Source organism: Orcinus orca, chromosome 8, assembly GCF_937001465.1.
Source record: "Orcinus orca chromosome 8, mOrcOrc1.1, whole genome shotgun sequence".
Lineage (NCBI taxonomy): Eukaryota > Metazoa > Chordata > Mammalia > Artiodactyla > Delphinidae > Orcinus > Orcinus orca.
The window spans coordinates 78,603,600-78,617,170 of record NC_064566.1 but is presented as its reverse complement, the minus strand read 5'-3'; the positions used below and the strand labels follow the sequence as shown (position 1 = coordinate 78,617,170).

At 35.5% G+C, this 13,571-nt stretch overlaps 1 protein-coding gene across 1 annotated transcript in view; it reads left to right on the top strand.

Annotated features, from left to right (window-relative positions):
• The window catches only part of LOC125960271 (glutamate carboxypeptidase 2-like), a 65,751-nt gene extending 54,298 nt beyond the window's left edge, over positions 1–11,453 (top strand). The window contains exons 15-19 of the mRNA XM_049714137.1: positions 2,243–2,333; positions 5,201–5,465; positions 5,739–5,820; positions 9,435–9,527; positions 10,859–11,453. Of these exons, the coding sequence (XP_049570094.1) occupies positions 2,243–2,333; positions 5,201–5,465; positions 5,739–5,820; positions 9,435–9,527; positions 10,859–11,048 (721 nt within the window). The 3' untranslated portion in view covers positions 11,049–11,453. The remainder of the gene's footprint in view (positions 1–2,242; positions 2,334–5,200; positions 5,466–5,738; positions 5,821–9,434; positions 9,528–10,858) is intronic.
• Positions 11,454–13,571: the final 2,118 nt, after the last annotated feature.

The window sequence follows — 13,571 nt, the reverse complement described above, 5'->3', positions numbered from 1 at the left end:
ACTCTTTACTAAATTCAGTATGGAATTGTGTTGAAAATAAAAGGGTAGTTTCTTTCAACAAATAATAAAAATTTAATTTAAAATTCTCTTATATCTGTTAAAGAAAAAGTGATGCTTAGGTTTACAAATAAAATTGTTACCCAAAAACTGGATCTGCCTCCTGGTGGGTGTCAGCCAAATGGCACAACCAACCCAAAGAGCACTAGATGGAAGGATGTATTACTTGCAGCAAGTAAGGAGAGTACCGGGGATCTTTTCCAAAGCAGTGTCTCCCTGGACAGCAAAATGGGGGAAGTTTCAATTAAGGGTACATACATATTCATGAGGGGGGTTGAGCAGAGGAGAATTCAGTATAGAATTGGGGCAAAGTTTGACAGAGTCCAAACTTTAGTTGATTGAGTTCAGAAAGGGTCAACATCATCATTCCTTAGGTTTCAGCTGATCTGGGGGTTGAGTGCTCAAGGGGATCCAAATTCTGCAAAACAGCTCAAGAATGTTCTTCAGGCTAATCTTTACCATTGTAACAGAACTGGGAGTCTTTACAACTGATTTATTATCTTTGCTATTGTTACTTCTCTTGCCTGATAAGTCATTTGTTCCTAAATTCTCTTGCTGCCTTAAGATCATTAATGACTGAGACCAGTTCAAGGATAAGCATTGTGGTCAGGCCTTTACCGCAAAATGGCTTAGGCCAAAAATGAGTTGTCTTATGTCAAGAAAGCCATGCCTAGTTCTCTTTCTCCAGGGACCCCCTACCCTATCTGCTTACAAAATATTGCTGTGTGTTTTGAAATTAAATCTGTAGGCCATCAAAATATGGTTCGCTTTTGAGTAGGTAATATATACACATGACACCTAAGTCTGTCCTCTCATCACTGTATAAAGATTCTTTTTTCTGAACATTATACAGTTAACAAGTGTTTTGTTAACTGCATAATGTTATAAGAAGAATATAGGCATCGTTTCAGGTTTAGCTGTGTCTTCACAAGCACGGGAAGAGGAATAAATATCTCAGTAGTTTGAGATTAAAGATAACAATATGAATAATTTAAATTTTTAAGGATGGGAATTAAATCTGAGTTATCTGAAAATTTTCTGATTCTTTTACCTTTATCATGTACAACATATATAGGTAATAAAAAAAGTTAGTGAAGGAAAATATTTTCCAACTTCAATAATCTTTTTCTAAAAAAGCAACATACAATTGTGATATTGTGATTCATAATAAGAAGTGCCTATTTGGTCCTCCTGATCTCTTACAGAGCTCCTAAACCCCTGGAATTTTCTAAGTGATGAGAGGGACAAAGGTGTCTTTTGTTATGTTAATGAGGTGATATGACCCCACTTAAGGTGGGGGCTGGTTGCCAGGAGAACCAACCAAATGACTTGAGGGTTGAAACTTTCAGTCTGACCCTCAACCTCCCAGGAAGGGAGCCGGCCTGGAGGTTGACTCAGTCACCAATGTCCAATGACTTAATTGATCATGACTATGGAATGAGGCTTTCATAAAACCCCAAAAGGGTTGGGTTTGGGGAGCCTCTTGGTTGGTGAACACGTGGAGGTGCTGGAAGAGTCCAGTGAGCCTGGACAGGGCGTGGAAGTTCTGACCCCTTTCCCATACCTCGTCCTATGCATCTCTTCCATCTGGCTGCTCTTGAGTTATAACCTTTCATAATAAATTGATGATCTAGTAAGTATATGTTTCTCTGGGTTCTACGAGCAGCTCTAGCAAACCCAAGGAGGGACTCATGGGAACCTCCCATCTACAGCCAGTTGGTCAGAAGCACTGGTGGTGGTTGTGTGTTGGGGGGGAACAGTCTCTTGGGACTGAGCCCTTAATGTGTGGGACCTGACCCTATCTCTGAGTGGACAATGTCAGAATTGAGTTGAATTGTAGAATACCCAGCTGATGGCCTGGAGAATCGCTTGTTGTTGGTGTGGGGAACAGCCCCCCCCCCCGCCGACAACACACACACAAACAGGTTGGAATTGGATCCAGAAACCCAAAAGAACAGTGGTCACCTCTCCCTAAAACAATCTTATGGAAGTAGATATTTTGTGATCAGAATTGACATTCCCCCCCACTTTTTGTGGTTTTTTTTGCTGCTTATATCTAAAATATATCCAACGCAATATATCTAAAAATTATATTTATAGTATTGAGTGGAGATTAGTTTAATTAGTATTGATCTGTACTCAGTGAAGAAGTTACTCAAATAATCCTGTATTTTATCCCTAAAAGGATTAGCAAATTAGGATCTGGTAATGATTTTGAAGTGTTCTTCCAAAGACTTGGAATTGCTTCAGGCAGAGCACGGTACACTAAAGATTGGGTAAGTCTATCAGTGAGTTCTTCATGGTTACTTATGAATATATTTTAGCTAAACAAATAATTCTGATCAAAAAAAGCGACTTAAGCACCGTGCTTGTTCCATCTCTGATTATGTTCATCAAATTGAAATTCTTTCAGTATTTTAATTGGTTTCTTCTGATATCAATCTGCATGTTTGTAAATAATATGCTTCTGCTGCTATTTCTTTCTTTTTCAGTTTTAGGTATTTATCCATTTACTTCTTACTAGGAAAGCTAGGCATTCAGTTCTCTTATATCACTTCTTCTACCAACCCCCAAATACTTTCCCTCATCGCATTTTTTCAATATATAGTTGTGCTACCCTTGTTGATTAGAAGACATTTTTTTCCTCCGTGTATCCCTACTTAACTCACCTCAAACTCTTAGTATATTCAAACACATCAGGTGAACTGGCAGACTCCATTTTTCCCGTTGGGGCTCTTCTGCTCCTCTGGGTTCTCTGGTTATTCTTTCTGCCTGTGGCACAGCTCTTGGCTGTGAAATTTTCCCTCACTAAGAAATCTGAGAGAATCTTCATTTCACTCGTAGTTTGGATTTTCTGTTTCCCAGATTTTTATTCCTTTTTCTTATTTACTCTCCACATTTTTGGGAGCACATCCTTCAGGCACTTCTTGAAAAGGGTGAATGACAGCTAAACACCTTGCATGTCTGTTATACTACACAAAATTCTTCAATAATTTGACTGGGCACAAAGTTTTGCTTGAAAATTCTGTACCCTTAGAATTTTGACCTCATTGCTTCATTGCCTGTTGAGAGATGTTGTTTCTTCCTTGATCTCTTTCTTTTCTATCTAATTTATTTATTTACTTGGTTGTACCAGGTCTTAGTTGCAGCATGCACGTGGTATCTAGTTCCCTGACCAGGGATCAAACCCCGGGCCCCCTGCATTGGGAGTGCAGAGTCTTATACACTGCGTCACCAGGGAAGTCCCTTGTTCCTTGATCTCTTGCCTCTGTTTGTTTGTTTTTTTAAATAAATTTATTTATTTATTATTTTTGGCTGCATTGGGTCTCTGTTGCTGTGCGCGGGCTTTCTCTAGTTGCGGTGAGCAGGGGCTACTCTTCATTGTGGTGCGCCGGCTTCTCATTGCCGTGGCTTCTCTTGTTGCAGAGCACGGGCTCTACGCACGCAGGCTTCAGTAGTTGTGGCTCGGGGGCTCTAGAGCACTGGCTCAGTAGTTGTGGCACACGGGCTTAGTTGATCCGTGGCATGTGGCATCTTCCCAGACCAGGGATTGAACTTGTGTCCCCTGCATTGGCAGACAGATTCTTAACCACTGCGCCACGAGGGAAGTCCCACCTCTGGTTTTTTTTAAAAGGAAGATTTTAGTATCTTCTCTTTATGACTGTGTTGCCCTTGGTGTACATGTGTATTATGCCATTTTTTAATACGCTGAGCTGGGAACAAAGTGGACTCTTTGTTCTGGAAACCTATGTATTGTAGGTGTAGGAAATGTTTTTTTCTTTGATTATTCCCTCTTTCCTCTTTCTCAAACCATTATTAATTTGTTTAGCATCTGTAGCATTATTTTCCAATGTCTTTATCTGTTCTTTTGTGTTCTTATCTGTGTCTTTTTCTACATTCTGGGATATTTTTCTCAACTCTGCCATTCATTCATTCTTTTTTATTGTTTCCCTCCATTCCCGTAGTACCTCCTTACCGTGGGTTGATTTTATTTTAGTTTGTGTGCTTGGTCTGTATCTTTCAAGTTAAAGACTTTCTTCAAATGTCTGGTCCTCTTTGGCAATGTATCTTATTTGGGAGTGAGACCATAAAAAGCTGATTGAAGCCCTGTATGCAGGGGTGGTGCTTGTTGTAAGGGGGCCTCACAAGAGAGGGATTGAGAATGCGTGTTCTTGTTGCTTCATTGAGAGCCAACTAACACAGAGAATCTATAGGTCTTTTGTCTTGGGCTAGTTATTCTCCCCAGACAGAAAATCTTTATAATCTCTTACCATTGGGGCTGGTGATGAGGGTAGATGTTAATATTATCTACATTTTACTTATGAGAAAACTACAGCAAAGAAAGGTTAATAACTTTTGGGTTAATAACCTCCCAGAGTTATTTGGTAATAAGCCATGAAGCCTAGATTCAAACTCTGGCAGGCTAATTCCAGAGTCCCACTCTCAATGCACCACTATATAAAATGTTCTGTTATATCAGTTAAAAAAAAAAAAAAAAAAGAATAAGCATCTAAACGATGGGCAAAAGGCATAAATCAGCAACTCAGAATTTGAAAAGTTGTTCTCTCTTGCCTTTTGTATATGTTCTTGTTTGTTTTATACCCGTCTGAGCATTACTTCTTTACTTAGTGAGATTTTGGATCTACTGCTGAAATCCTCACTGTTCACTCTTTACTTGTCAGCACACTGCTTGTCAGAAAGTTATTCATGGAATTTCAGTCATTAAACGATTTGCAGCATTGCCCTATATAATATTGTATCATGCTTATTTCCTTGCTTCTAATGATTCTCTGTCTTCTTAAATTGTTTTCACCCAAATGCAACATTATCTTGTCTTTATTTCAGAAATATTTCTATTACATCTCTTGTTTTCTTAAAGGCAAGAATGTTAGGTTTTTTCCAAGGTAATTTTCATAGTATTGTTTATATTATATACACATACTTTTTAACTGGTGAAAACCTGGGGTGGGTTTTAATATTATATTAACCCTTTAGTAAGTGGCTTATTGAGGTACTTAAATACTTTCCTTTATTCATTGCTGACAGAAACAGTCTTACTAATATTAACAGTATCTATGATACTATGCATTTTATATAAGTTATCTCATGAGAGATATATTTTGTTTTTTGGGTTTTTTTGTAGGCAACAAACAAATTCAGCAGCTATCCACTGTATCACAGTGTCTATGAAACATATGAATTAGTGGAAAAGTTTTATGATCCAGCTTTTAAGTATCACCTTGCTGTGGCTCAGGTTCGAGGAGGAATCGTCTTCGAACTAGCCAATTCCATAGTGCTCCCTTTTGACTGTCGAGATTATGCTGTCGTTTTAAGAAAGTACGCTGATAAAATCTACAATATTTCAATGAAACATCCACAAGAAATGAAAACATACAATGTGTCATTTGGTATGATACCCTTCCTTTTTCAAAATTCACAGTATGTATGTTTCTATTAATCTCTAAAATGTAATGATCTACCGTAGGCCCATTTATTACTTATTGCTATTCCATATGATCAAATATTTTATGCATATAAATGTATCTTCCATTTCATTGATGCCTGTCTTGCAATATACAAAGTATAAATACCTTGTTAAATACAAAAGAGAACAACCTTCTATATTGTTTCCTTTGCTTAAACTATAGAACAATGCCATTAGGTCCTCATTTCTATTTCAGAATCACTATTTTCTGCAGTGAAGAATTTTACAGAAATTGCTTCTAACTTCAGTGAGAGACTGCAAGACTTGGACAAAAACAAGTACGTTGTATATATATAGATATAAGTTTTGCATGTAATAGATATAATGAAAAAGAAATACTAGCTGACATCTTTGTTGTTGAAGTATCTTTGGAAAGTTTTTTTCTGCTTTCTTTCTCTTCATTCTAACAGGCTATACAGGGCTGCAATATCTCTCAAAGAGATATTTTTGACATTCTGAGTGGCATATGTGCTGTTGAGAAATGCTGGTACCTTCTTTACTACCAACTGAGTGGTAGTCACAAAATTTCCACCTTAACATTGAAGGTCCTCCACTGTGTGTCCCCATCTTTTTCCAGTTTTATCTCCTGTTCTTTCAACATCTGTAAATCATACTTCAACCAAGCTCTCCTATCCCAAAACACACCTTCTTCCTCCCTTTTCTTAATGTCATTACCCACACAAAGAGCTCCTAATCTCCACTTCCACCTAGAAAAATTCTCTATATCCAGACTAGCAAATAAGGTAAAGCCATTAGTTTTTTTTCAGATGTTAAGCATTTGGGATTAATTCTTGTAAAATCACAAAAGTAAAACATAATATGAACAAAATTTTAAGACTGGAGAAAAAGAGAATGTTAGGGACAATTCTTTAAAGGTAGAATTTTGAGAGTGAATATCTACTATATATTAAAAATATTGTGACGATACAAATATCAAATCCTTAGAGCCTGATGCAGGAATACATAGAAAGACAAAGAGCAGACAGAACAAAAAATAGACCAGTGATATATAAGGATGTATTTGTAATGAAGGATACATTAAAGTCAAATGAGAAAGAAAGGTATTCAACAATAATATTGTATAAGCTCTTTCAGGAATTGATAAAAAAGTGAATTCAAAATCTCACTTCACATTCTATGCAAAAATAAACAACAGGGATAGAAGAAATTTTTAGTAAAAATTGAAATATCTTGGAAGTGAGATTCCAAGTTTAGAAATAACAATGCAATCAGATTTGAGAATATTAAAATGGTTAATAATATGGAAACTGATACTGCAAATCAAAGATAAAAGACTGGAAAAACTCTTTTCCAGAAAATATGGACAGGGGGTTAATATAGATATAATAAAAATACTTTTTTTTTGAAAATTGATAAGAAAATCAAAAGAACAAAGTTGGAAATATTGGCACTAGACATCATCAAGAGAAATCATTCAAAAAGAAGATACCACCTGTGCAGAAACAGATTAAAAAAATTCAAATTTACTAATAATTCAAAAATACAAATGAAAATAATGTCATACTATTTTCATACCAAATGAGTAGCAATTTAAAACTTGTTTGTACACATTGCTACAGTCAGTACACTGAAACAGATGCTCTCTTGTTTTTCTGATAGCATTGTGAATTGCTTTAAACTATTAAAAATCATAAATACATATTGTTAAAGTTTCTAGGGCCATGACAGGGTTCTTACACTTTGCCATAGTATTTCTATTTCTTGAATTTTTTTCTTCAGGAAAGAGTCTCAAATTTGAGGGAATAAAATGGCTTCTCAGAGAAAGTTACAAATTATAATACCAGAGAATTCAAAACAGCCTTCATACCTATGAGGACAGAAATTACTAAACAATCAGATGTCCACCCATTTAAACATTTTGTAAAGATTAACACTGATGGTTATAAAGGAAGTATAATAAGATATTTGTAATAAAATGTTAAGCAAACAAAAAGGTCATAAGATTGTACGTATACAATATTTTATCGAATATAGAGAAAATCTTACAGAAAACCAATTAGTATGATAATCGTGTTATCCTTGGGTGAATAGGAAGATTTTTTTTTCTTATACTTTACAATTCTTTCCAAATTTTTTATGTGAGTAAAAAATCAACAATTATAAATTTTAGAGAAATGCCAAGCACCATATAGTCTATTAAGCTGATTTTTCTATCATTAAATAAATGACGTTTCTTCCTTGTGGAGAACTGCTGTTGGCATGGTATGGTAATCCAGGACACTGAGCTTTCACTTCCTTGAGTATTTCTGTATTTGTCTTACCATCTCTAAATGATAGTTAAGGTACATATCCTGAAACACCTGGAGCCATGCTTTGTACATAATATGAGTAAATGCTGGCTAAAGTAAATTAAAGTAGATGTTGAATTTCTCAACCAAAACTTTGAAATGTGAGGAAGAGACACTTCTTGAATCCTGCTTTTCTTAAATCAATCCCTTAACCCATCAAAGGATACAGAGTGTTGACTCCCTGGTACTTTTATGCTCACATAGTATTCAACCTCAAGACCTACCTCCTCCAACCCTAGGGAGGCCAGCCTGCTTCTGGTGGAAATAGATCCTGTTTACGTACGTCTGGTGCTGTGAGCATTTACCTCCCAGGGATATTTCAGATTGAACCCTGCTCTGTACAAGGAACATCCAAATGGGGTGTGTGCGTAACCACATGAATTTTTGTGTTTGTAGCAATGCTTTATGAATTTGGTTCGGAAACCTGTAGCGTCTTATTGAAATTATGGTTCGTTCAGTTGCCGCCTTTGTTAGTTTATGAGAACTGCTCACAGGTAAAGTGTATGCCCAGTTTACCTTTATACTATTGCAAAACCTGAGTTCTTGATGCTAAATAAATGAATGTTGAAAATAGCTCAAATCCAATCCGTGGGGCCTTTAATTAGTCTGTCTTCCTGTTGTCAACACAGTGCAGTTGAAGGAATAGTACTGAGCTACTACTCACTCTAAAACTTTCTAGTTGTGAACCTGGGCAAGTCATTTATCTACTGAATCTGAGTATCTAATCTGTGGAATGGGGCTATTATCCTGCATAACTTGGAGGACTGCTCTGAAGATTAAAAAGAACAAATTTTATAAACATTCAGAATAGTAATGGGCACATTGTTTTATTATTAAATCTAAAAAATAACAAAACTAAGATAAATTTTTATATAAAGTAACTTATGATTCCTTATGGTAATGGTTATTTCTCATTATGACAGACTTAATAGGTTGAATTTAATAACGTTGTTGCCCTACTCCAGGCTTGCTGGTAAATTTTCAGTTGTATTGAGTCATTTTTATTATAGTAATGCTGTCCCACACACTTTGGAATGTGAGCTCTGTGAAAGCCAGAAGTGTCTGATGCATAACAGGCATTCAAATATTGTTGAAAGGGTGAAATAAGCACCACCCCTTTTGTTCATGATAGGTTTATCTTTAAAAATAATAATAAAAATATAATTAGCTGTCATTTGGTAAATATGTATAATTCCCCAGGTACCCTACTAAACATTAATAGACTATTCCATTTCAATATTGAAATGACTTCTATGAACAGATTTTTATGAGACTTAAGATGAAAAAAGTCTTGCCTGTATTTGAATACCTAGGTTTATCAATTAATTATTTCAATATAAATAAAAATTACTATATATTTTTTCCATGGGCACATTGAACTTTTTCGGTCCTTTTATAAGCCTCAGCAGAGTAGTATTTTGTAGGATTTTTAAAAATGTAACTATGCATGCTACTGTTCTTAATTTGCATGTTATAGGAAGTTAAAATATATTAGCTGTGTTTAGTTTTGTTCTGAATTTTTAGTTTGCTGAGTAGTGCACATATTTTCATGAAGCTACAACTGTATTCCTTTCCTTTTCCAGCCCAATATTATTAAGAATTATGAATGATCAACTGATGTTTTTGGAACGAGCATTTATTGATCCTTTAGGATTACCAGACAGGCCTTTCTATAGGTAAGGGTAAAAATATGACTCTTTATTTTAATATAATTTTTTTCTTATTTTTTGCCCTGTGGGAAAAATATAGTTGATTTCTTGCAAGCATATAAAAAATTCCAAAATATATGTAGTAAATGATAAATATATTATTTATTTATATAATGTAATATGATTACTACAGATCTTTATTTTATTATCTTTTTTGTTTCTATGTATAAAAGAGTATATGTTCATTGCAGGAAATTTAGAAAACCCAGGAAGTCAGAAGTAGAAAATAAAAATCTCCCCAACTCTACTTGTCAGATATAAAATCATGTTTGTCCTTTGGTATACATAATTTTAGCCCCTCTCTTATTTTATTTTGAATATATGTATATTTATACATATACATAAGGCATAATAAATATATATATTTATTTACTCTATCTCTTAATGTTGACATTTAGTTTTTTTCTAATTTTTGACAATTATAATTATTTCTGATAAACACCAACTGTCCCCAGGTTGATCTTACTAAGTATTCAGAAAGAATTAGATCATTGACCAGCCAGAAACGACCTCATCTTTCTGTTTAGGGATTATCTATGAAAGAATTGGAATTGGGCATAAGAGCATAATCCAAACAGGGTGAATGGATCCCCCTTGGTGGCATAATCATGTTCCTTTCCTTCTTTACCTCTTTACTGTGGAACTTGTCCTTCTCTTCCAGGGCTGTTACATGCACTGGCTAAGCTCCTTCAGTAAAAACATCACCTTCTTCCTAGGACATGTTGAATGTTATAAAACTGTTTTGAATGATTCTTCATGCTTGACACTAGGTATTATAACATGACTTCTTTTTTAAATAGGAGGAAAACACAATGATAGGTTGTCTGGTCACAAATGAAACCCTATAATCACAGTTGTGCTACATTTCAGAGGACAGAGTGGTATTTTGAAGTCATCACTTCTTGCAGTGTGCCTTGAGAGTGATCACTTCATCGCCCAGACCTCAATTTCCTCCTCTTTGAAATGATAATCTCAACTCTGTAGAGTTTATTTTCAAGGATTAGAAAAATGATAGGTAAATAATTGAATGCCAAGCGTGATCCATAGTAGGTGACAAGCTGTTGTTGCTATCATTGTCATCATTTTTGTTGCTCTGAGCCACTTTAAGTCATCTGTCTAAAGTCAAAATATAATTAATTGCCACATATTTCATAGACTAGTCTTTGGAGATTGAACTTGTAAATTTAGTTGACAAGTAGCAATTAGAATTATACAATCCACGAATTGTAGAATGTCCCTGTTTTTTTCCCTTGTATATATAATTCGAGCAACTGATAGCAAACTATTTTTATCAACAGACATGTCATCTATGCTCCAAGCAGCCACAACAAGTATATGGGGGAGTCATTCCCAGGGATCTTCGATGCTCTGTTTGATATTGAAAACAAGGTGGATCCTTCCAAGGCCTGGGAAGAAGTGAAGAGACACATTTCTATTGCAGCCTTCACCGTGCAGGCTGCAGCAGGGACTCTGAGAGAAGTAGCCTAAGAAGTTTCTTTGGGGAACACGTTGAATTAGTATGATGTATCACTCAGAAAGAATCATGTTGGATGTACAGATAAACTGAAAAATAAAGTTATGTACATATATATACATATATAGATACAGATAGATACATATATCCACCTTGGCATTCTTTTTTCTTCTCCATATAGATCGAATAAGGAAGATGGATGATTTTTATTCTGTAATTATAGAAAGTTATTCTGAAGTTGGACTAAGTGTTGAAATTAAGAACAGAGTAAAATTTTAATACACTTATGTGGCCTTATCAGAGAGTCATGTCTAATTCAGCACTTACAAAACTACTCCTGTCACTGCACGTGTAGAAAACATCAGTCTGTTACTTGTTGTGTATTTTTAGAATTTTTATAAATAAAATTGTACCATGTATATTTTTCTAGGACTTGATTTTTTCACTCACTTTTGACATTTCATCCATGTATTATTGTGGCTGTAGGTCATTAGAGTCCACTGACACAGAGCATTCCCTTGCATTGATATAACACTTATGCATTAGCATTCAGTCAAGACAGAGAAACCACACAGAAACATAAACAGAGAAAGTTAACGTAAAGAATGATTAATTACAATAGCATTGGAGCAATGAAGTATTGTCTAGTAAAAGGTGAAAAGAAGTTTAAAGAATATAAGAATTACAGGTACTTCCCTGGTGGTCCAGTGGCTAAGACTCCACACTCCCAATGCAGGGGGCCCAGGTTCGACCCCTGGTCAGGGAACTAGACCCCACGTGCCGCAACTAAGAGCCCGCGTGTTGCAAGGAAGGTCCTGTGTGCCTCAACTAAGACCTGGCACAGCCAAATAAATAAATAATTATTTTTAAAAAAACAGAATATAAGAATTACAGATATATGGAGCAATCACTGTCCCTTGGATTGAGGACTGCAGGAACATGTAGATGTTTCCTTAAAAATAAATTAGGCCATTGTGTAAATCCAATCAAAATGATTTGAGCTTGTGTTTACACCTAAGATAACCTAATCTTCTCTAACGTACAATATCCTAAGAAAAGTCTAGTCTTTGGAAATTCTACAAAAGGCCTAAAGAATACAATTCACAGTATCCAGAAAATAAAGAACTTCACTGGTGGACATTAAGATGCCAAGTACAGATGCCAATTAGTCCTCTCTTACAAAGCAAACAGACTGGCTGATTTTGACAACTTTTCCTCTAAAATTATCATGAGACTGTTTATAATGCTCATCTATTGCTATGGAATTTGGAGATAGTGGGTTCCAATCCACCCTCTTTTCCTAAGACTGCTTGAAATTGTTCTGTCACCTGAGGATTTGAAAACAATGTGTCTCCCATGTAATAGGTGGTTTGTCTAATTCCATAATGCCTAATAGGGTAGCCACATGTAGAGATATCAAGCTCTTGAAATGTGACTAGTTTGAATTGAGCTGTGCTGTCAATATGAAATGCATGCTGGACATCAAAAACTTAGTATAGAAAAAAGAATGTAAAATAGCTCATTAATATTTTCAATATTATTTATATTTTTAATGATAATTTTTGAATATATTTAAGTATATTATTGAAATTCATTTCAAATGTTTTTAATTACCTTTTATGATGTGGACACTAAGAAGTTTAAAAATACATATATGGTTCAGATTATATTTCCATAAAAATTTTATTATTGTTTTATTCTTTAAATCTTTTTTGCATTAAGCATTTCAGTTGTATTTTATTAAATCTTGTGATTAATGTTTTGAAAAATTGTTTTGTGTTTGCCTTATCTTTCTAACTATACAGTAAGTTTTCTGGGGGAGAAGGCTCAGCTATCTTGTTTTGGTTCACCTACCATACGTGAAAGGCAAAAGTAAGTGTTTCATATAGATTGGATGATTGTGTTGAATCAATTGAGAACACAGGTAGTGAAATGCAATACTTTACATATCTTTAACACCTTTAGTTTATAGACGTATCTTTAAATAAATTTCAACAAGTTTAAATAAATATTTAAACTTGTTGATTGACAACTCAGAGTTATATGTAAACCAAAAACTATGGGGAAAAAAAAGAGCAAAAATATTATGGTCTCTCAGGAACACAAATAGGGCACCCTTAGTCCAGTTTAGAAGAGATGATTGCATTTATTCATTTTATAAGAGACAATTTGTTACCTGGAGTTGATTCACATTATAACTTGTGGTCTTGGAGAGTGACCTGTGCTTGCACACAGGCTTCTTGGTGGTGGCAGCAGCAGCCTTAGCGTCTCATGCCCGTCTCTGGGGTCCTCGCTGTTAGCCGCAGCTCTTGCCCGTCTCTGGAGCTTCTTTAAGCAGCGCTCTTAATCCCCTCTCCTCGCACACCAGGAAACAAAGAGGGAAGAAAAAATCTCTTGCCTCTTCGGCAGGTCCAGACTTTTTCCTGGACTCCCTCTCTCCCTGAGCTCCAACCGAAGCCTGAGCCTCATCTCCCAGCCCCGCCCGTCCCCACGTGTGAGCAGATAAGCCTCTCTGGCTGGTGAGTGCTGGTCGGCAC